Here is a 14,197-nt window from a genome sequence, read left to right as displayed (position 1 = left end):
GGCTGGAAAATCTTCTGGGCATCTCAGATGTTGTTCTAGTCACTGGCCCCAAGGTCAAAATCAATTTAAATGTCCTTTTTTTCCCTCTACATACAGTATGTCAGTTTTACTGCAGCAGGTTATATACACAGTACAGAGGGCAGTACTCCGGCCCCCATACCATTTTTATGGCCAATAACGTGCATATCAGCTTTCAAAATACATTTGAACCTCGGATTACTAGCATAATCCGTTCCAGGAGTATGCTCGTAATCCAAAGTACTCGCATATCAAAGCGAGTTTTCCCATTGAAGTCAATAAAATGAAAATAATTGACTTCAATGGGATGCAATACCAAATGCGGCCAGAGGTGGGGGGGCACCAGAGAGTGCCAAAAATGGACGAAAAGGAGGCACTTTGTCTCAATTCCTGCTCCCCCCTACCTCAGGCCAAATGAGGTACTGCAGGCCAATGTTCAGCTTTTCTCGGCTCCTGCGCCCCCGTACCTCAGGCCAAATGAGGTACTGCAAACCTATTTTTGGCTCTGCTCGGCTTCTGCGCCCCCATACCTCAGGCAAAATGAGGTACTGCTGGCCTATTTAGCTTGAAATCTGCTCATCTTGCAAGTCAACACTCGCAAACCGAGTCAGAATTTTTAAAAAAAGTTGCTCGCAAATCAAAACGCTCTTAAACCAAGTTACTCTTAAACCAAGGTTCCACTGTAGGGACTTTTGATTTTTCATGTTCGGGTCCCATAGACTTTAACAACTTACAGACCGGAAGATTTGGCTGCTTAATGACCAGGCCATTTTTTGTGATACATCGCTGTACCCTAACAAAATGGACGTCCTTTCTTTCCCACAAATACAGTTGGTATTTGATAACCTCTGTGGTTTTTATATTTTGCACTATAAACAAAAAAAGAGCGACAATTTTGAAAAAAAAAACAATATTTTAAATTTTTTGCTATAATAAATATCCCCAAAAATGTTTTTAAAAAACAAATTTCTTCCTCAGTTTAGGCCAATATATCCTTCTACAAATTTTTGGTAAAAAAAAAATCGCAATAAGCGCATATCGATTGGTTTGCGCAAAAAGTATAGCGTCTACAAACTATGTGAAAGATTTATGGCATTATTATTATTATTATTATTTTACTAGTAATGACAGTGATCTGCGACATTAAGGCGGACAGATCGGACATTTTGACAGATTTATGGGACCATTGACATTTATACTGCTATAAAAATGCACTGATTACTGTGTAAATGTCACTGACATGGAAGGGGTAACACTAGGGGCAATCAAAGGGTTAAATGTGTGTTCCATAGGTGTGTTGTAGCTGTGAGGGGATAGGACTGACTGGAGGAGGAGACATATCGTTGTTCCTACATAACAGGAACAAGCGATATGGCTCTTCTCTCCTGACAGAACAGAGATTTGTGTGTTTACACACACAAATCCCTGTTCCTGCTCTTGTGCACGCAATTGCATGTGGCTGGTGACGTTCATGTGCGCCGGCCACGTGCAGTGGGCGTGCACCTGCTATCGCCCTTAAATGTACAGACGTACACCGTACAACGATTCACAGGAACGAACCATTTTGCTGCCGCATATCGCCGTGAGCTTAAACAGGGGGTGTTCGGCTCATCACTAGTAGGAAGTTGCTTTGTTTGCATTTCTTCAGTAAATACTGTTTGTATTCCTTTAAATGCCTGGTTTGAATATCTCTAAGTGGTGCATTGCATTGTGTATCTAAAGAACAGGGCTTGTAACAAGGGGAATGTAGGATAAAGGAGACACAGTACATTTTAGTGCAGCATGAAGGCTGCTGTCTAATATAGGCTATAGTGCTGTTGTCATTGCCTGGCAGCCAACCAGCCAGGGAATGGCTGACTTGGCATAGGGTGACAGTTACTGTACTCTTGTAGTGAAAGGGGCTAAGTCCTTGGCACCTTCACTTGCGTCCGCTTCCCCACATACTGCCACTGGACCCGCAGCACAGAGTACCTAAAGTCCTTGCCTGGAAGTCACTGGAAAGTTATGTTATTTAGAGAAGGGGCATCTAGGAGTTGGTATTCTCTAACTGTAGTCATGTCTGTAGTGTTTAGAGTTAACAGTACAGCAGGTTAGGCTCAGGTTGATGGAGGGTTAACTGTGTGCATTGTGGCTCGCTTCTAAGTCTGGAGTTGTGCTTTAATGCTGATTTTGCACCTCCTGCCTAGATACTAGGAAGTCAGTGAGTGTAGTTCCCAGTGTTCCCCACTAGGGTCACAAACTTCTGTACTACGTGCTCCTCCATACATATCCAAACATTTTCAGTCTGCTGAGACAGGGATCAGCCTAGGACTCCCAACCGTCTCTGATTTGGAACAAAGTCCCTCTGTCCCTCTTTCCTGCTCATTTGTTCCTCAATTTAATCTAATCTATATAGTTGTAAATAAAATTCACTATTTGTCTTTCAAAAGGTGCTAAAGCTTTGATCCAATTTTTAAACCGTGGCATTTGTAAATTTCAAAAGCCAGTGGTAAAAAAATAAAAATAAAACACTTATGGTTTTAAGCAATCATTATTTGTATAATTTATAACTTATAATTTTAAGGGGTGTGGCATGGGGGTGTGTCCTATACCTGCATACTTTTTTCTAATAGGTGTCCCTCATTCATCTCAAAAGGTTGGAAGGTATGACCTAGGACCATAACAAGGTCCACCCACACTATATTTTTATCATGGATCTGTTTCTTTGCATGAAAACACACTTTACTGTATATCCGTCAGAACCAATTTTCACTTCTATCTGTCTAACATTATCCCTGATTTATTGATTTGTTTTTCTATAGCAATAGACCTGTGTGCTCGGGGGAACCACGGCTGTGAACAGCTCTGTGTCAGCTCTCCAGGTTCATATACCTGTGCCTGTCGTACTGGATACAAACTGAACAATGACAAGAAGACTTGTTCAAGTAAGTGGATGGGGTTTTCCATTTCTCTAGATGTTTCTGTATAGTATACAGTGGAACCTCAGTTTAAGAGTAACTTGGTTTGAGAGCGTTTTGATTTGCGAGCAACTTTTTTTTTTCTAATTCTGACTCGGTTTGCGAGTGTTGACTTGCAAAACAAGCAGAATTCAAGCTAAATAGGCCTGCAGTACCTCATTTGGCCTGAGGTACAGGGGCGCAGAAGCCGAGCAGAGCCAAAAATAGGCCTGCAGCACCTCATTTTGCCTGAGGTACGGGGGCACAGGAGCCGAGAAAAGCCAAACATTGGCCTGCAGTACCTCATTTGGCCTGAGATACGGGGGGAGCAGGAAACGAGCCAAAGTGTCCTTGGGCCTTTTTGGCCGTTTTCGGCGCTCTCTGGCCCCCCCCACCTCTGGCTGCATTCGGTATTGCATCCCATTGAAGTCAATGCGGAACAAATTATTTTAATGGCAAAACTCGCTTTGATTACGAGCATACTCCTGGAACGGACTATGCTCGTAATCCGAGGTTCAATTGTATTTTACAAATGCAATTCTAAGATCCTCATATCACCGCTTTAATTTAGATTGAAGTGGGAAGAGTTACACAATCTGCAAGTTTTTTTATTGCTGTTTATGTCACAGCTGGGTTGTTTTGCCTTCATGTATATATGTGATTTAACCTCTTGGTGCCGGCCGCACTCAAATAGGTTGGCCGAGCGGCTGCATAGTTGCATGCATTAGTGCAAATACAGCTGTGGCGGGAGTGCGTGCCCTGCAATTGGGAGCTTTCCGATCATTTGACTACTGTTACAGCAATCATAAACCGCCTCCCAGTATCCTAAACCCCTTAAAGTGCAGGGACACGCCAGCTCCAAGGGGTTAATGGTAAGGAAATATCATACTATAAAAGTGTTTTTATAGTGTAAGCACGGACAAAAATAAAATGACACATAGGATGCACTCTGTCACCAGCATTACCATATTAGACCATGTATTTCCTCAAGGTTTTACAACTCACTGCATTCTAAGGTGAAAACCCTTCTGTGCTGCATCTGCCCCCAGAGCCCCCTTTTACTTACCTGAACATGTCTGTACCAGTGACGAGGATAAGCACAGCAGCTCCAGCTGCTGTCTCCATCCTCATTGGATAGATTTATAGCAGCAGGAGCCATTGGCTCCCACTGCTGTCAATAAAATCCAGTGACAGGGGGTGGGGCCCAGGCCTGCCATCTGTGTCACTAGACACAGCAGCAGGACTCGTGAGCGTGGCCATACGAGTGCCCCCAGGGAAAGCGGCTCTCTGTGGGGGCAACCGATGAAGAGGAGAAGCACCGCCAGGGCACCCCAGAAGAAGAGGATCAGGGCTGCTCTGTGCAAAACCCTTGCACAGAGCAGGCACATATAACATGTTTTTTTTTTGTTTTTTTTTAAAGCGAACATTTACAGTCACTTTAAGTCCCCCTGTACCATTGTTTTATTGCTTTTTGGTCCTGCCAGTTTTCTTTCCACTTCCTGTAACAGGCCAAGCTGTCAGGGGACTTAAAACAGACAGCTTTTATTCATATGGCTTTGACTGTTTGAAAAATGTTAGTTGTCGTTTTATATGTCTCTTAAAATGGTTATAAAGTCTAAACATCTTGCATTCAGGTAAAAAAAATGTTTAGGCATCAGTATGCCCACTCACCCAACCCCCCCTCCGCTTTTTACTTACCTGAGGCATTGTTTGATCCAGCGCTGTGCTCGTCCGCAGCGTTCCTCTCCCCTCACTTTCTGCTCTCATAGTCTTTGGCTCCCACTGCTGTCAATCAAAGACATTGATGATGGAGCCGGAGGGGGGGGGGGGGTCCTGCTTCACTGTCTGTGTCTATAGATGCAGGCAGCGGAGCAGGGACACAGGAGTGGTGAAGGTGAGAAATCACAAGCCAACTTAAGTTTAGGGAAAAACCACGTGAAAAACTATACAATTAGTCTAAGCTAACTAAAGCTCAGCCAAAAACAGAATTTTAGGCTAGTAGCCCCCATTTAGGAGGCTACACTGAAAATGTGTGTCTTTCCCGAAAATGTAGGTTTCATTTCACATGTTGGTAGAGTAACTTTTTGTCTTTCCTCCTTCTTTTTCATATGATGGCATGCTGTGATCGAGTGCCTGCTGCGGGGTGCAGGCAGTATGCTCTGTGATCGGAGGACACTGCTGATCACAGATTGATGTGAAGAGCCAATCAGCGGCTTTTACAACATGATCAGCTGTGTCCAATCAGAGCTGATCACTTATCTAAACAGTTATCGGCACTTCTTTCCTCATACTGACAGCGTGAGGAGAGGAGAAGAGAGCCAATACTCCGCTTCTCTAAAAGGGACATTTTCACTGATAATCAGGGCTCTGATTATCACTGTCCTGATTATCAATGCAGTCCCAACAGTGCCCACCAGTGCTGCCAATCTGTGCCCACCAGTGCTGCCAATTAGTGCCATCTATCAGTGCCCATCAGTTACACCTATCAGTGCAGCCTCATCAGCGCCTCCTCACCAATGCCCATCAGTGCCGCCTCATCAGTGCAGCCTATCAGTGTCCATCAGTGCAGCTGCATCAGTGCACATCAGTGAAAGAGAAAAATGACCTGTTTGTAAAATTTTATAACAAACTATGAAAACAAAATGTAGTCGTTATTTGTTTATTTATCAATGATTAAATACCACCAAAAGAAAGCTCTATTTGTGTGAAAACATTTTGTTTGGGTACAGTGTTGCATGACCGTGCAATTGTTATTCAACGTGCGACAGCGATGAAAGCTGACAATTAGCCTGGGCTGGAAGGGGGTATAAGTGCCCAGTAGGCAAGTGGTTAAACTAGGCAAAATTCTGCAAAGCTGCACAGGGTTTTTAACCTACTTGGGTCCCTTGACTGCATAGTAAATTTTTTTTAAAAGGTGCGCCTTTAAACATTAGACTTCCCCACTATACTTATATTTGTATTTGTTTTGCAGTGATAGACCTGTGTGCTCAAGGAAGCCATGGCTGTGAGCAGCTCTGTATCAGTTCCCTTGGCTCCTATACCTGTGGATGTCGTACAGGCTTCCAGCTGAACAATGATAAGAAGACTTGTTCAAGTAAGTGCCAGTATGCTACTTCTAAAAAACAATGCCCAAGAAACCAGTTAGGTACCATCCAAAAAACACCCCAACTGAGCCAATGTCAGAAAGGCCATCTAGTTTACCATTTTTGTGTAATCGACTGAAATATAAACCAGGAGAGGGAACCGCAAAGGGTCACTGGGACTGTATTTTATTTCGGTAGCACCCATCACATATACATTTCCAAGCTTGTATGAATCACAGTTCATGGACTTTATGGGTATTACCAGACTATAAAGTGCCCATAAAGTCCAAGAACTGTGGTTTCATTTTTTTTTGGCCACATATACTGTATTGATTATATTTGTACGTAGCAATTAAGGGTTAACGAGTGTCCATTGTGCCTGAAAAATCGTTTTGCTTCTAAATCAAAGGCAAGGCATTCGATTTCTAATGCCAGTGTGTAACCATATTATATCGGGCCCCCACAGTAATAATGGTGCATGTGCGGCATCGGTTAAAGTGGATCTAAACCCAATTCATGAAATTTGAGCTGGGAACATATATCTGAAGTGTTTTGTTATCTCTCTTCAAAGAGCTAAGTCCCTTCGCTCTCTCCCGAATTGTTCCTCTGTTATCAGCCTGATAACTCCTGACAAATTCTCAGACACATCAGATAAAAGCTGGCTGAAATTTCTGTCGGGGGAGGTTGCTATAAATAGATTAGCAGGCAGCTGGCCCTGTTACAAAACACCTATGAGAGTCTCTGTCAGGTCACCCGTAGCCAGGTGACAAGTGCACCCCGTTGGGGTAAGGGATGCACCTCAGGGTAGTGAACCCTATAGCCGACTGCTGTTATCAGGGAGGAAGCGCGAACCCAAGATCACCCAGGGCGCGGAGTCTAAGACCCAGCTTTGTGTTCACCAGATCCTCTAGTGGTGAGGATGGCCTTCGCCGCAGCTGGATGCAGGTCGCGACCCCTGGGATTCCCTAGGTCACACTCTGCAGGGATAGAGGGGAAGCAGCAGGCAGGACAAGTAGCGATGTGTAGGCTGAGGTCAGGGCAACAGGCAGACAAGGGTAACCAAGAGACAGGCAAAAGGTCAGGGGCACAGGCAAACAGGAGAAGTCAGGGACAAGCCAAAAACGGTACACAGGAAGACAATAGTAGCACACTGCAGACAGGAACTTAAGCAAAGCAACACTGTTGAACAGCACTGCAGGTCTGTAGTGCAACAGTTAATATAGACTTCCTGGGATGGCCTGGGTGGGGCCATAGAGAAAGAGGAAGTGATAAAAAGGGAACCAGAACAGGGCCAGCCCTCTAATGAACAGATGGAAACAGGTAAGCTGAGAGACTACTGCATATTCATGACAGTCTCTGCCTATGATGAGAGGGGGTGTGTGCCTTTCCTCCAATCAGCAATGTTAGCTATCTTGGCTGTATGCCCAGACATCACACTCTGTGTTAACCAGGAAGAGAAAATCTCCTAACAAGATCTGAACTTTCTAAACAGTATATAAATGTGAAGATAGCTGATATACATATAAAACTTATGTAGGGAGATATGGTTCCTCACTGTGTTTCATCTTTAATGCTTCTTCATGGAAGAGAATAGCCAACATTTTGAGTTGTCTCCAGAAAAAGAACAAAAGGGAAGTCTTCCATTGGGGACACAGCGCCCAGTGACAACTGTCTTAAAGCAGATTTCCCTCACTATGAAAAGATTTTCTTTAACTTCCCATTGTTTGTAATAGACAAAGAGGGAAATCTTCCCAATGGGACACAAAATAGGGTTCAAACTATCCAAAACCATCCCATTTGGTGGATTTAAATATAATTTAGTTATTTGGCTCCTGTCTAAATTAGCCCTAGTATGTACAGTATATATATGAATGTGAGTTAGGGACCTTAGTTTGGAAGCTCCTTGAGGTCAGGGATTGCTGGGAATGTACAAGATATACATAAAGCGCTCAGTAGATTGTCAGTGTTATATAAGTACCTGTAGAAAATGAGTACGGTAAAATAACTTTAATGCATCAACTGCCTCCAAGACATAGATCTAATGTATGAGGCGGTCATAGACCTCAAAGGACAGTAAATATGTGGGTACCATCTAACCAAGCATTCCGTTTTTCACATATGGACTGGAAATCATGATAAGCCACCTCCAGTACCAGTGCTTCTCAGGGAAAACAATAGTGATTATACAATACTGGTCAGCTGGGGTATCCCTGTTTTGTTTATAGACATAAAATTGACATACAAAATTAGCTGGATTGTGATAATCTTATTTTATCTATACTGTATTTAGATTATGAACATTTAATTATATCTAAGGCCAAGATTTTTTTAGTCAAGAAACTGACACAACCAGTGAGATTTCTTTTAAGTTGCTGTATCACAGACATAAGAGAAAATTAGAGGTAAACTTTCCAAAATAAAAAGTAATGCCCTTTGCAATAAGTGTCCCCATAGGAAGATTTTCCTATACATGACAATGCTTCCTATACGTAACAACAATATGATTTTTTTTATTTCCTATCAATTTCTGTCCTGTAAAAATCATAACCAGAACAAATAGAGAGATGACCCTCCCCAGCAAGATCCCAGAAAGCAATGAAAACCCAAAAGAGGTTCTATCCTTTCTATACTACCCAAAACTAAAAAAAAAGTTCTGGCTATAGACATACTTAAAGTGGTTTTAAAGACAAAGTTTGTTACCTCATTGCATTCTCTGCATTAAGGTAAGCCCCCCTCCCCCCGCAGCCCACATACTTACCCGAGCTTGATCTCAATCCAGCAATGTGCATGAGAGTAGAGGCTGTCTCGGCTCTCTCCCTCCTCATTGGCTCAGTAGGAGTCATTGGAGAGAGCAGGGGGTGAGGCTGAGCACACAGAGGTGCCTCAAGAGTGAGCATGCACAAGTGCCCCCACAGGAATCGGCCTTCTATGGGGGCACTCGGTGAGGGGGGGAGAGACAGAAGTGCTGGCATTGGAACCGAGAGGAAGATCGAAGCTGCTCTGTGCAAAACCATTACACAGAATACAAAGCTTTACAATCACTTTAAAGTTTAGTCAAGTTTTTTTTTTTCAGTTTTAGATAGGGTGGGAAAGGATTATGTTCCATTTCATTTTTTACTGTTGTCTGTCACTGCCTTAGAAAGATTTTTTGCTCACTTTCAATCATGGCAACAATGATTTTGCCAGACGGGAAGTGATGGAAAATGTTCAACAGGCACAGACTTGAACAACCATTATGTGATAAAAAAAAACTAAGATTATTACTGAAAATCAGAACATTTATAACCTGTGGTCTGTCAATTCCTAAGTGAATTCAACCAATACTTTTCACATTTTCATAAATATCCCAAATCTCCACCTTGACATGTAAGTTTATAGCTAACACAATATTAATGGGATGTATCGCCTCAATCCGATCATACAAATTAAAATTTGATTGTCTGATCTCCTTTAGCTCTACCAATTATGTTGGTAGATTTGTGTAGAGCTCTGGTGCCCAACCTACAGCCCTGGGAGCCTCTGTATGCATTAGTCTATATATATATATATTTTTTTTTTTACCTCTCTGATCTTTTATAATGGACCTTGCTGGGAGAAATATCAAATGGGGCTCAAGTTTTCAAGGGGGCTATAGGGAGCATGAATATAAAAACATGTACTGGTAAATGGCCGGTGATAGCAGTGATCTCTAGCAGTCTAATGTAATGTCTCCAGCCCCCTCCTATAGTAGTCTTTGTACATCACTTGTAGCATGCCCATAATATTTGACCACCTCCTGTTGCATGTCTGCAATGTCTAACAGTTTTCTGTAGCATTACATTCACTGTATGTTATGTGATGTCAGTGACCACATTTGTGGCCCCTTGCCTCGAGAAAGTTGACCAGCACTAGTCCAGAACAACAACCTTCCTGTCTGGAAACAAATGTAATTATTTTTTTTTTAAGTACTCTATTTGCTGGCGTATAAGACTACCTTTTACACTTAAAAAAAATGGCCAAAAAGCAGGGGTCGTCTTATACGCCGGGTCAGCTGCTCGGATGCCTGCTGGATATGCGGTAATACTGTATGTAGCTTCGGCTACATACAGTATATACCGCTTAACCAATCCCGGTGAGCGATGTATTCAAATTAATACAGAGCCTGCTCGGATTAGAGTAACAACCTCTCGGATTGGCTTTGAGAGTCAGAGAGGCGTGGGCTGATGATGTTACAGCCTCTGCCAATCCAAGCATTTGTATTCATTAGTAGAATATATCGTTCGCCGTGATTGGCTCTAGCTCCAGCAAAAATTAAGAAGAATATGTCTCCAGAAGGAAGAAATATGAAGCATCGGAAGCCTTGGAAGGGGGGTTGTCTTATACAGTGAGTACAGGCAAAAAACCTTTTTGAAAAATTGAATTAGGGGGTCGTCTTATATGCCCGGTCGCCTTATACACTGGCAAATACGGTATGCTCTTGCACTGCATAGTTTTAGAACCGCGGTCACCAACCTGTGGTCTGTGGACCACTGATGGCCCACAGGAAAAATTTGATGGTCGCCAGGGTTTCTGCGGAAAATCAAAATTGTGGCAGGTGGATACCACCCAGTGTTGTTTCCAGGGTTGTTCTCAATGCATGCTGACAGTCCATACTGTCAGCATGCATTGATACCCAATGCCTCCTCTGTAGTTCCTGTGAACTCAGAAGGAGGCAACTGGAGTAGTGCAGAGAGTGGAAAGTGAAGAAGGAGGGGGCTTCCAATGACAGTGCTGATCACAGTCTGTGGAAGGGAGCATGGAGCTCAAGCACATGGCTAGATAAGGAGGTGAGATCCCATGATGAGCCTGTGTAAGGGGGCAGAGAGCCAGTGTATTGTGTATAAGGCAGCAGTGTGAATCAGGCTGAGGGGGGCAGAGAGCTGGAGCATTGTTTGTATAAGGTATGTCAAATCCATATCAGTGGTCCGTGGGATTCAAAATTGTGAGTTTAGTGGTTCGTGAAATCTCAAAGGTTGGTGACCATTGTTTTAGAACATTTAAAAGTGTAGAGAGATAGTATAATCTGATAGTAACATGTATGCCCAGCTTTAGCATTAAAGGAACACTAAAGGTTCGTTTTTTATTAGATCAATTGATTGCTGTAAGCTAGAGCATTGAAATATCACTTACCTCGTTTTTCCTTTTGACCTCCAAAATACAGTAAACCAGGTTTGAAAATGCCATTTCCTGTCACTCCTCTTCTTGCTTTCCACCAGCATCTGAGCCGTTTTGCATGGTGGAAAGCAGAATGTGATCACCCCCTCCCTATGACTACAGCCCTGCGTGAAGATGCTCTCTTATCCCTCACAGGCATGGAGGCTAAGCCTAATGGGAACTGTAGTTCCCATTAGGCCGTGATGTAGCAAGAATGAATGCGCACCGCAAACCAGGAAGTCAGTGAGAATAATGATTCAGGAGTGACGGAGGTGAATAAAACAGCTCGATTTCAACAGGTATCAAACTAGTTATAATGCAAAACATTACGTTTTACTTTATTAGCTACTGTCATACTTTAATTTAAGAGGAAAATATGTTTGTCTTTACAACCCCTTTAAGGTAGAAGACAATTTACAATTATTAGCAATTTTTTTTCTGAAATAAAACAATAAATGGAAACTTAGCCTACCATATTTGGACTAAACAAGGTTGAAATATCAAGAATGTCCTCCTGGGTGGTACAAACATTTTGGTAAGAAAAGGTGGATGACACCAGGGCCAATCTTTCATGGACAGACTACAGAATAGCCTGAGAAAAGTGTAGATACCAAAAATTTGAAGGTTTTGACTTGCACTTGTAGCCATCTTTTAGCCATATTACTAGCTCCATACACTTGTGGTAGGTTCACAAATCCTATGGCCATAGCTATGTGTTAATGTATTCTTTCTTTGATTGTAAAATCACTTTGATCAGTTGGATTATGAAAATGGATGGTATAGTTGCATTACTCTTCTGAGACAAAATTTTTCTAGTCTGTAGAACATCTTAACGAAGAGACCGCAGCACAAAGTACAAAGTCAACAAAGAGCTTTTATGTTAGGTCTGCACGAAAGCCTGTCTGATGTAGATAGCACCATTTCATTAAAACAATAACAAAATCAAATTTTAGATTGTTCCAGTTGGAGTTGAAACAGTCCAGCCTACCTGACCTTTCCGTACAAAGATTTCTTTCATGAATGTGAAATAGCTGTGTATTCTTCCATTGCTTCAAATAAGAAGAAGACAAAGCCTTAGATAGGACTGTGATGTTACAGGGTGGCGGGCATCCAGCGGTTATATGAGAAGGATCGAGAAGTCATAAGCTACGTCTGATTACCCTGTCTTTTCTAAATTGCAGTGATTGACTATTGTTCATACAGCAATCACAGCTGTCAGCATGAATGTGTGGGCATCCTGAATGGCTACTACTGTCGTTGCAACGAGGGCTACACTCTTCAAAGTGATGGGAAGACTTGTCTGGGTGAGTTGAAAGTCCAAGGCCAGAGCAGAAATTACACACTATGCACACAGATCCCCATTTCCAACTAGAATGAATGAATGAATGAATGTCCACGCTCCATTACAACTTTACCAATGTAGTATCTACTTCTACTAAATGGACTATATATTTATTTTCAGCTAAGTATATTTCGACATTCTGTCTCTGTGGTGGTACAGAAGCAGGCACACTTTCCTAACTTTCTAAAACTACAAAAATGGACATTGTTTTGTGCCAATATTTTCAGACGTAAGGCTCGTGTTTGCTTCGTTCATTTTTCCCCCCCAAGTATGGACATCAAAGAAGAACCAAACTCTCACAAGAATATTTTTTTAGAGCACTGTAAGGTATAACAAGATCACATTATTTGTCAAATATTTCATGTGGCTCATGGCCAGATCAGACTCACACTTCAAAATCACATGTCAGGTGCTGGCTCTGATCATCTTCACTGAAACAATCAATTATTATACCAGCAGCAATGCTGCACACCAAATACAAGATAGTCTTCCTTTATTAAAACAGCCAGCAGGGACAAGTTCTGTCATGTTTTGCACTAGGTACAGTGCTTTCTAAGAATTCTTTCTATGAGAAAGCACTGTGCCTAGCATGAAACATGTCAGAGTATGTTATTTTAATAAAGGAAGATTATTTTCCGTTGAGATCTACTCATCAGTCAAGGGGTAGATTGTGAACTCGTTCCTGCTTTGCTAGTCATTTCCCAAGCCTCCACCCCTCTCATGTTCACTGCAGAGCAGCGAGCAGGAGGCAGCCCAGTACTGGATGGAGGTTGGGAGCAGGAGCTGCCTCAGTGGACCTTTCAAGTTATCCAGCAGGTGATTGGTTTTTAAAAATGCCAGGTGGTCCTAGGAACCAATCACCAGCTTGGTAATGTGAACAGTTAACTCCGACAGCTCCCGCCCTTCATCCAGTACTGTTGACAATCAGCAGCTCTCCGCTCGGGAGCAGTGAGAACCGAGCCATCGGCAGTGTTCGATGGCTCAGTTCTCAGTGAACAGGCATCAGGGGACCAATGCTGCATCCACCTTAGGTAAGTATGAAACTGCAAAAAACAGGATTCTCATACTTCTCCTTTAAACACACTTTTTTTTTTTCCTTTTAACTGCAAAGTCAAGTTCTAGGCACACATCCTCCTCACTCCTCCGGCTCTGATTGCAGGCTCCCTGTCGTCGCTGGCTGCTCCATAAGTTCTGCTTTCAGACAGAAGAAAAGAAAAAGAAGTCACTCTCCATTTAAAAGCCTCATGTATGTTTTTTCAAATGTACGTTGCACAAAGTGATGCCCACCTGATCCTGCAAGTGTTTCACTCCACCCAGAGCTTATTCATAGAGTACTTTTTCCTTTGTAAATATCAGTGCTGTTGCAGCACATTCTGTAGATCAAAGAGATGCACCCCTTCACAGGCAGGATTAGAACAAGCCCCAGGATTGTTATTTAACCACTTAAAGATCAGGCCATTTTCTGACATTTGTTGTTTACAAGTAAAAATCTGTATATTTTGCTAGAAAATTAAAAATAATAGGAAAGCAAAGGGGCTGACAGGAACACCAGGAATTTCACACAAAGGAAGAAATACAAAGAGAACAGGATACTTTTTCATACAAGAACATGGTAAAGCAGACACATATCAGGAATATGAAATGTC

General features: G+C 42.5%; 1 protein-coding gene across 3 annotated transcripts in view; it reads left to right on the top strand.

Moving 5' to 3' along the window:
- The window catches only part of MATN4 (matrilin 4), a 103,028-nt gene that overhangs the window by 71,956 nt on the left and 16,875 nt on the right, over positions 1–14,197 (top strand). Inside the window, exons 6-8 of one of the 3 annotated variants that reach the window (XM_040331614.1) lie at positions 2,820–2,942; positions 5,926–6,048; positions 12,391–12,513. In XM_040331614.1, coding sequence (XP_040187548.1) covers positions 2,820–2,942; positions 5,926–6,048; positions 12,391–12,513 — 369 coding nt within the window. The remainder of the gene's footprint in view (positions 1–2,819; positions 2,943–5,925; positions 6,049–12,390; positions 12,514–14,197) is intronic. The other 2 variants (XM_040331616.1, XM_040331617.1) reach the window with 2 other exon arrangements.

Source organism: Rana temporaria, chromosome 12 (genome assembly GCF_905171775.1).
Source record: "Rana temporaria chromosome 12, aRanTem1.1, whole genome shotgun sequence".
Taxonomy (NCBI): domain Eukaryota; kingdom Metazoa; phylum Chordata; class Amphibia; order Anura; family Ranidae; genus Rana; species Rana temporaria.
The sequence above is the reverse complement of the archived record's forward strand: the minus strand, read 5'-3'. Positions and strand labels throughout refer to the sequence as shown.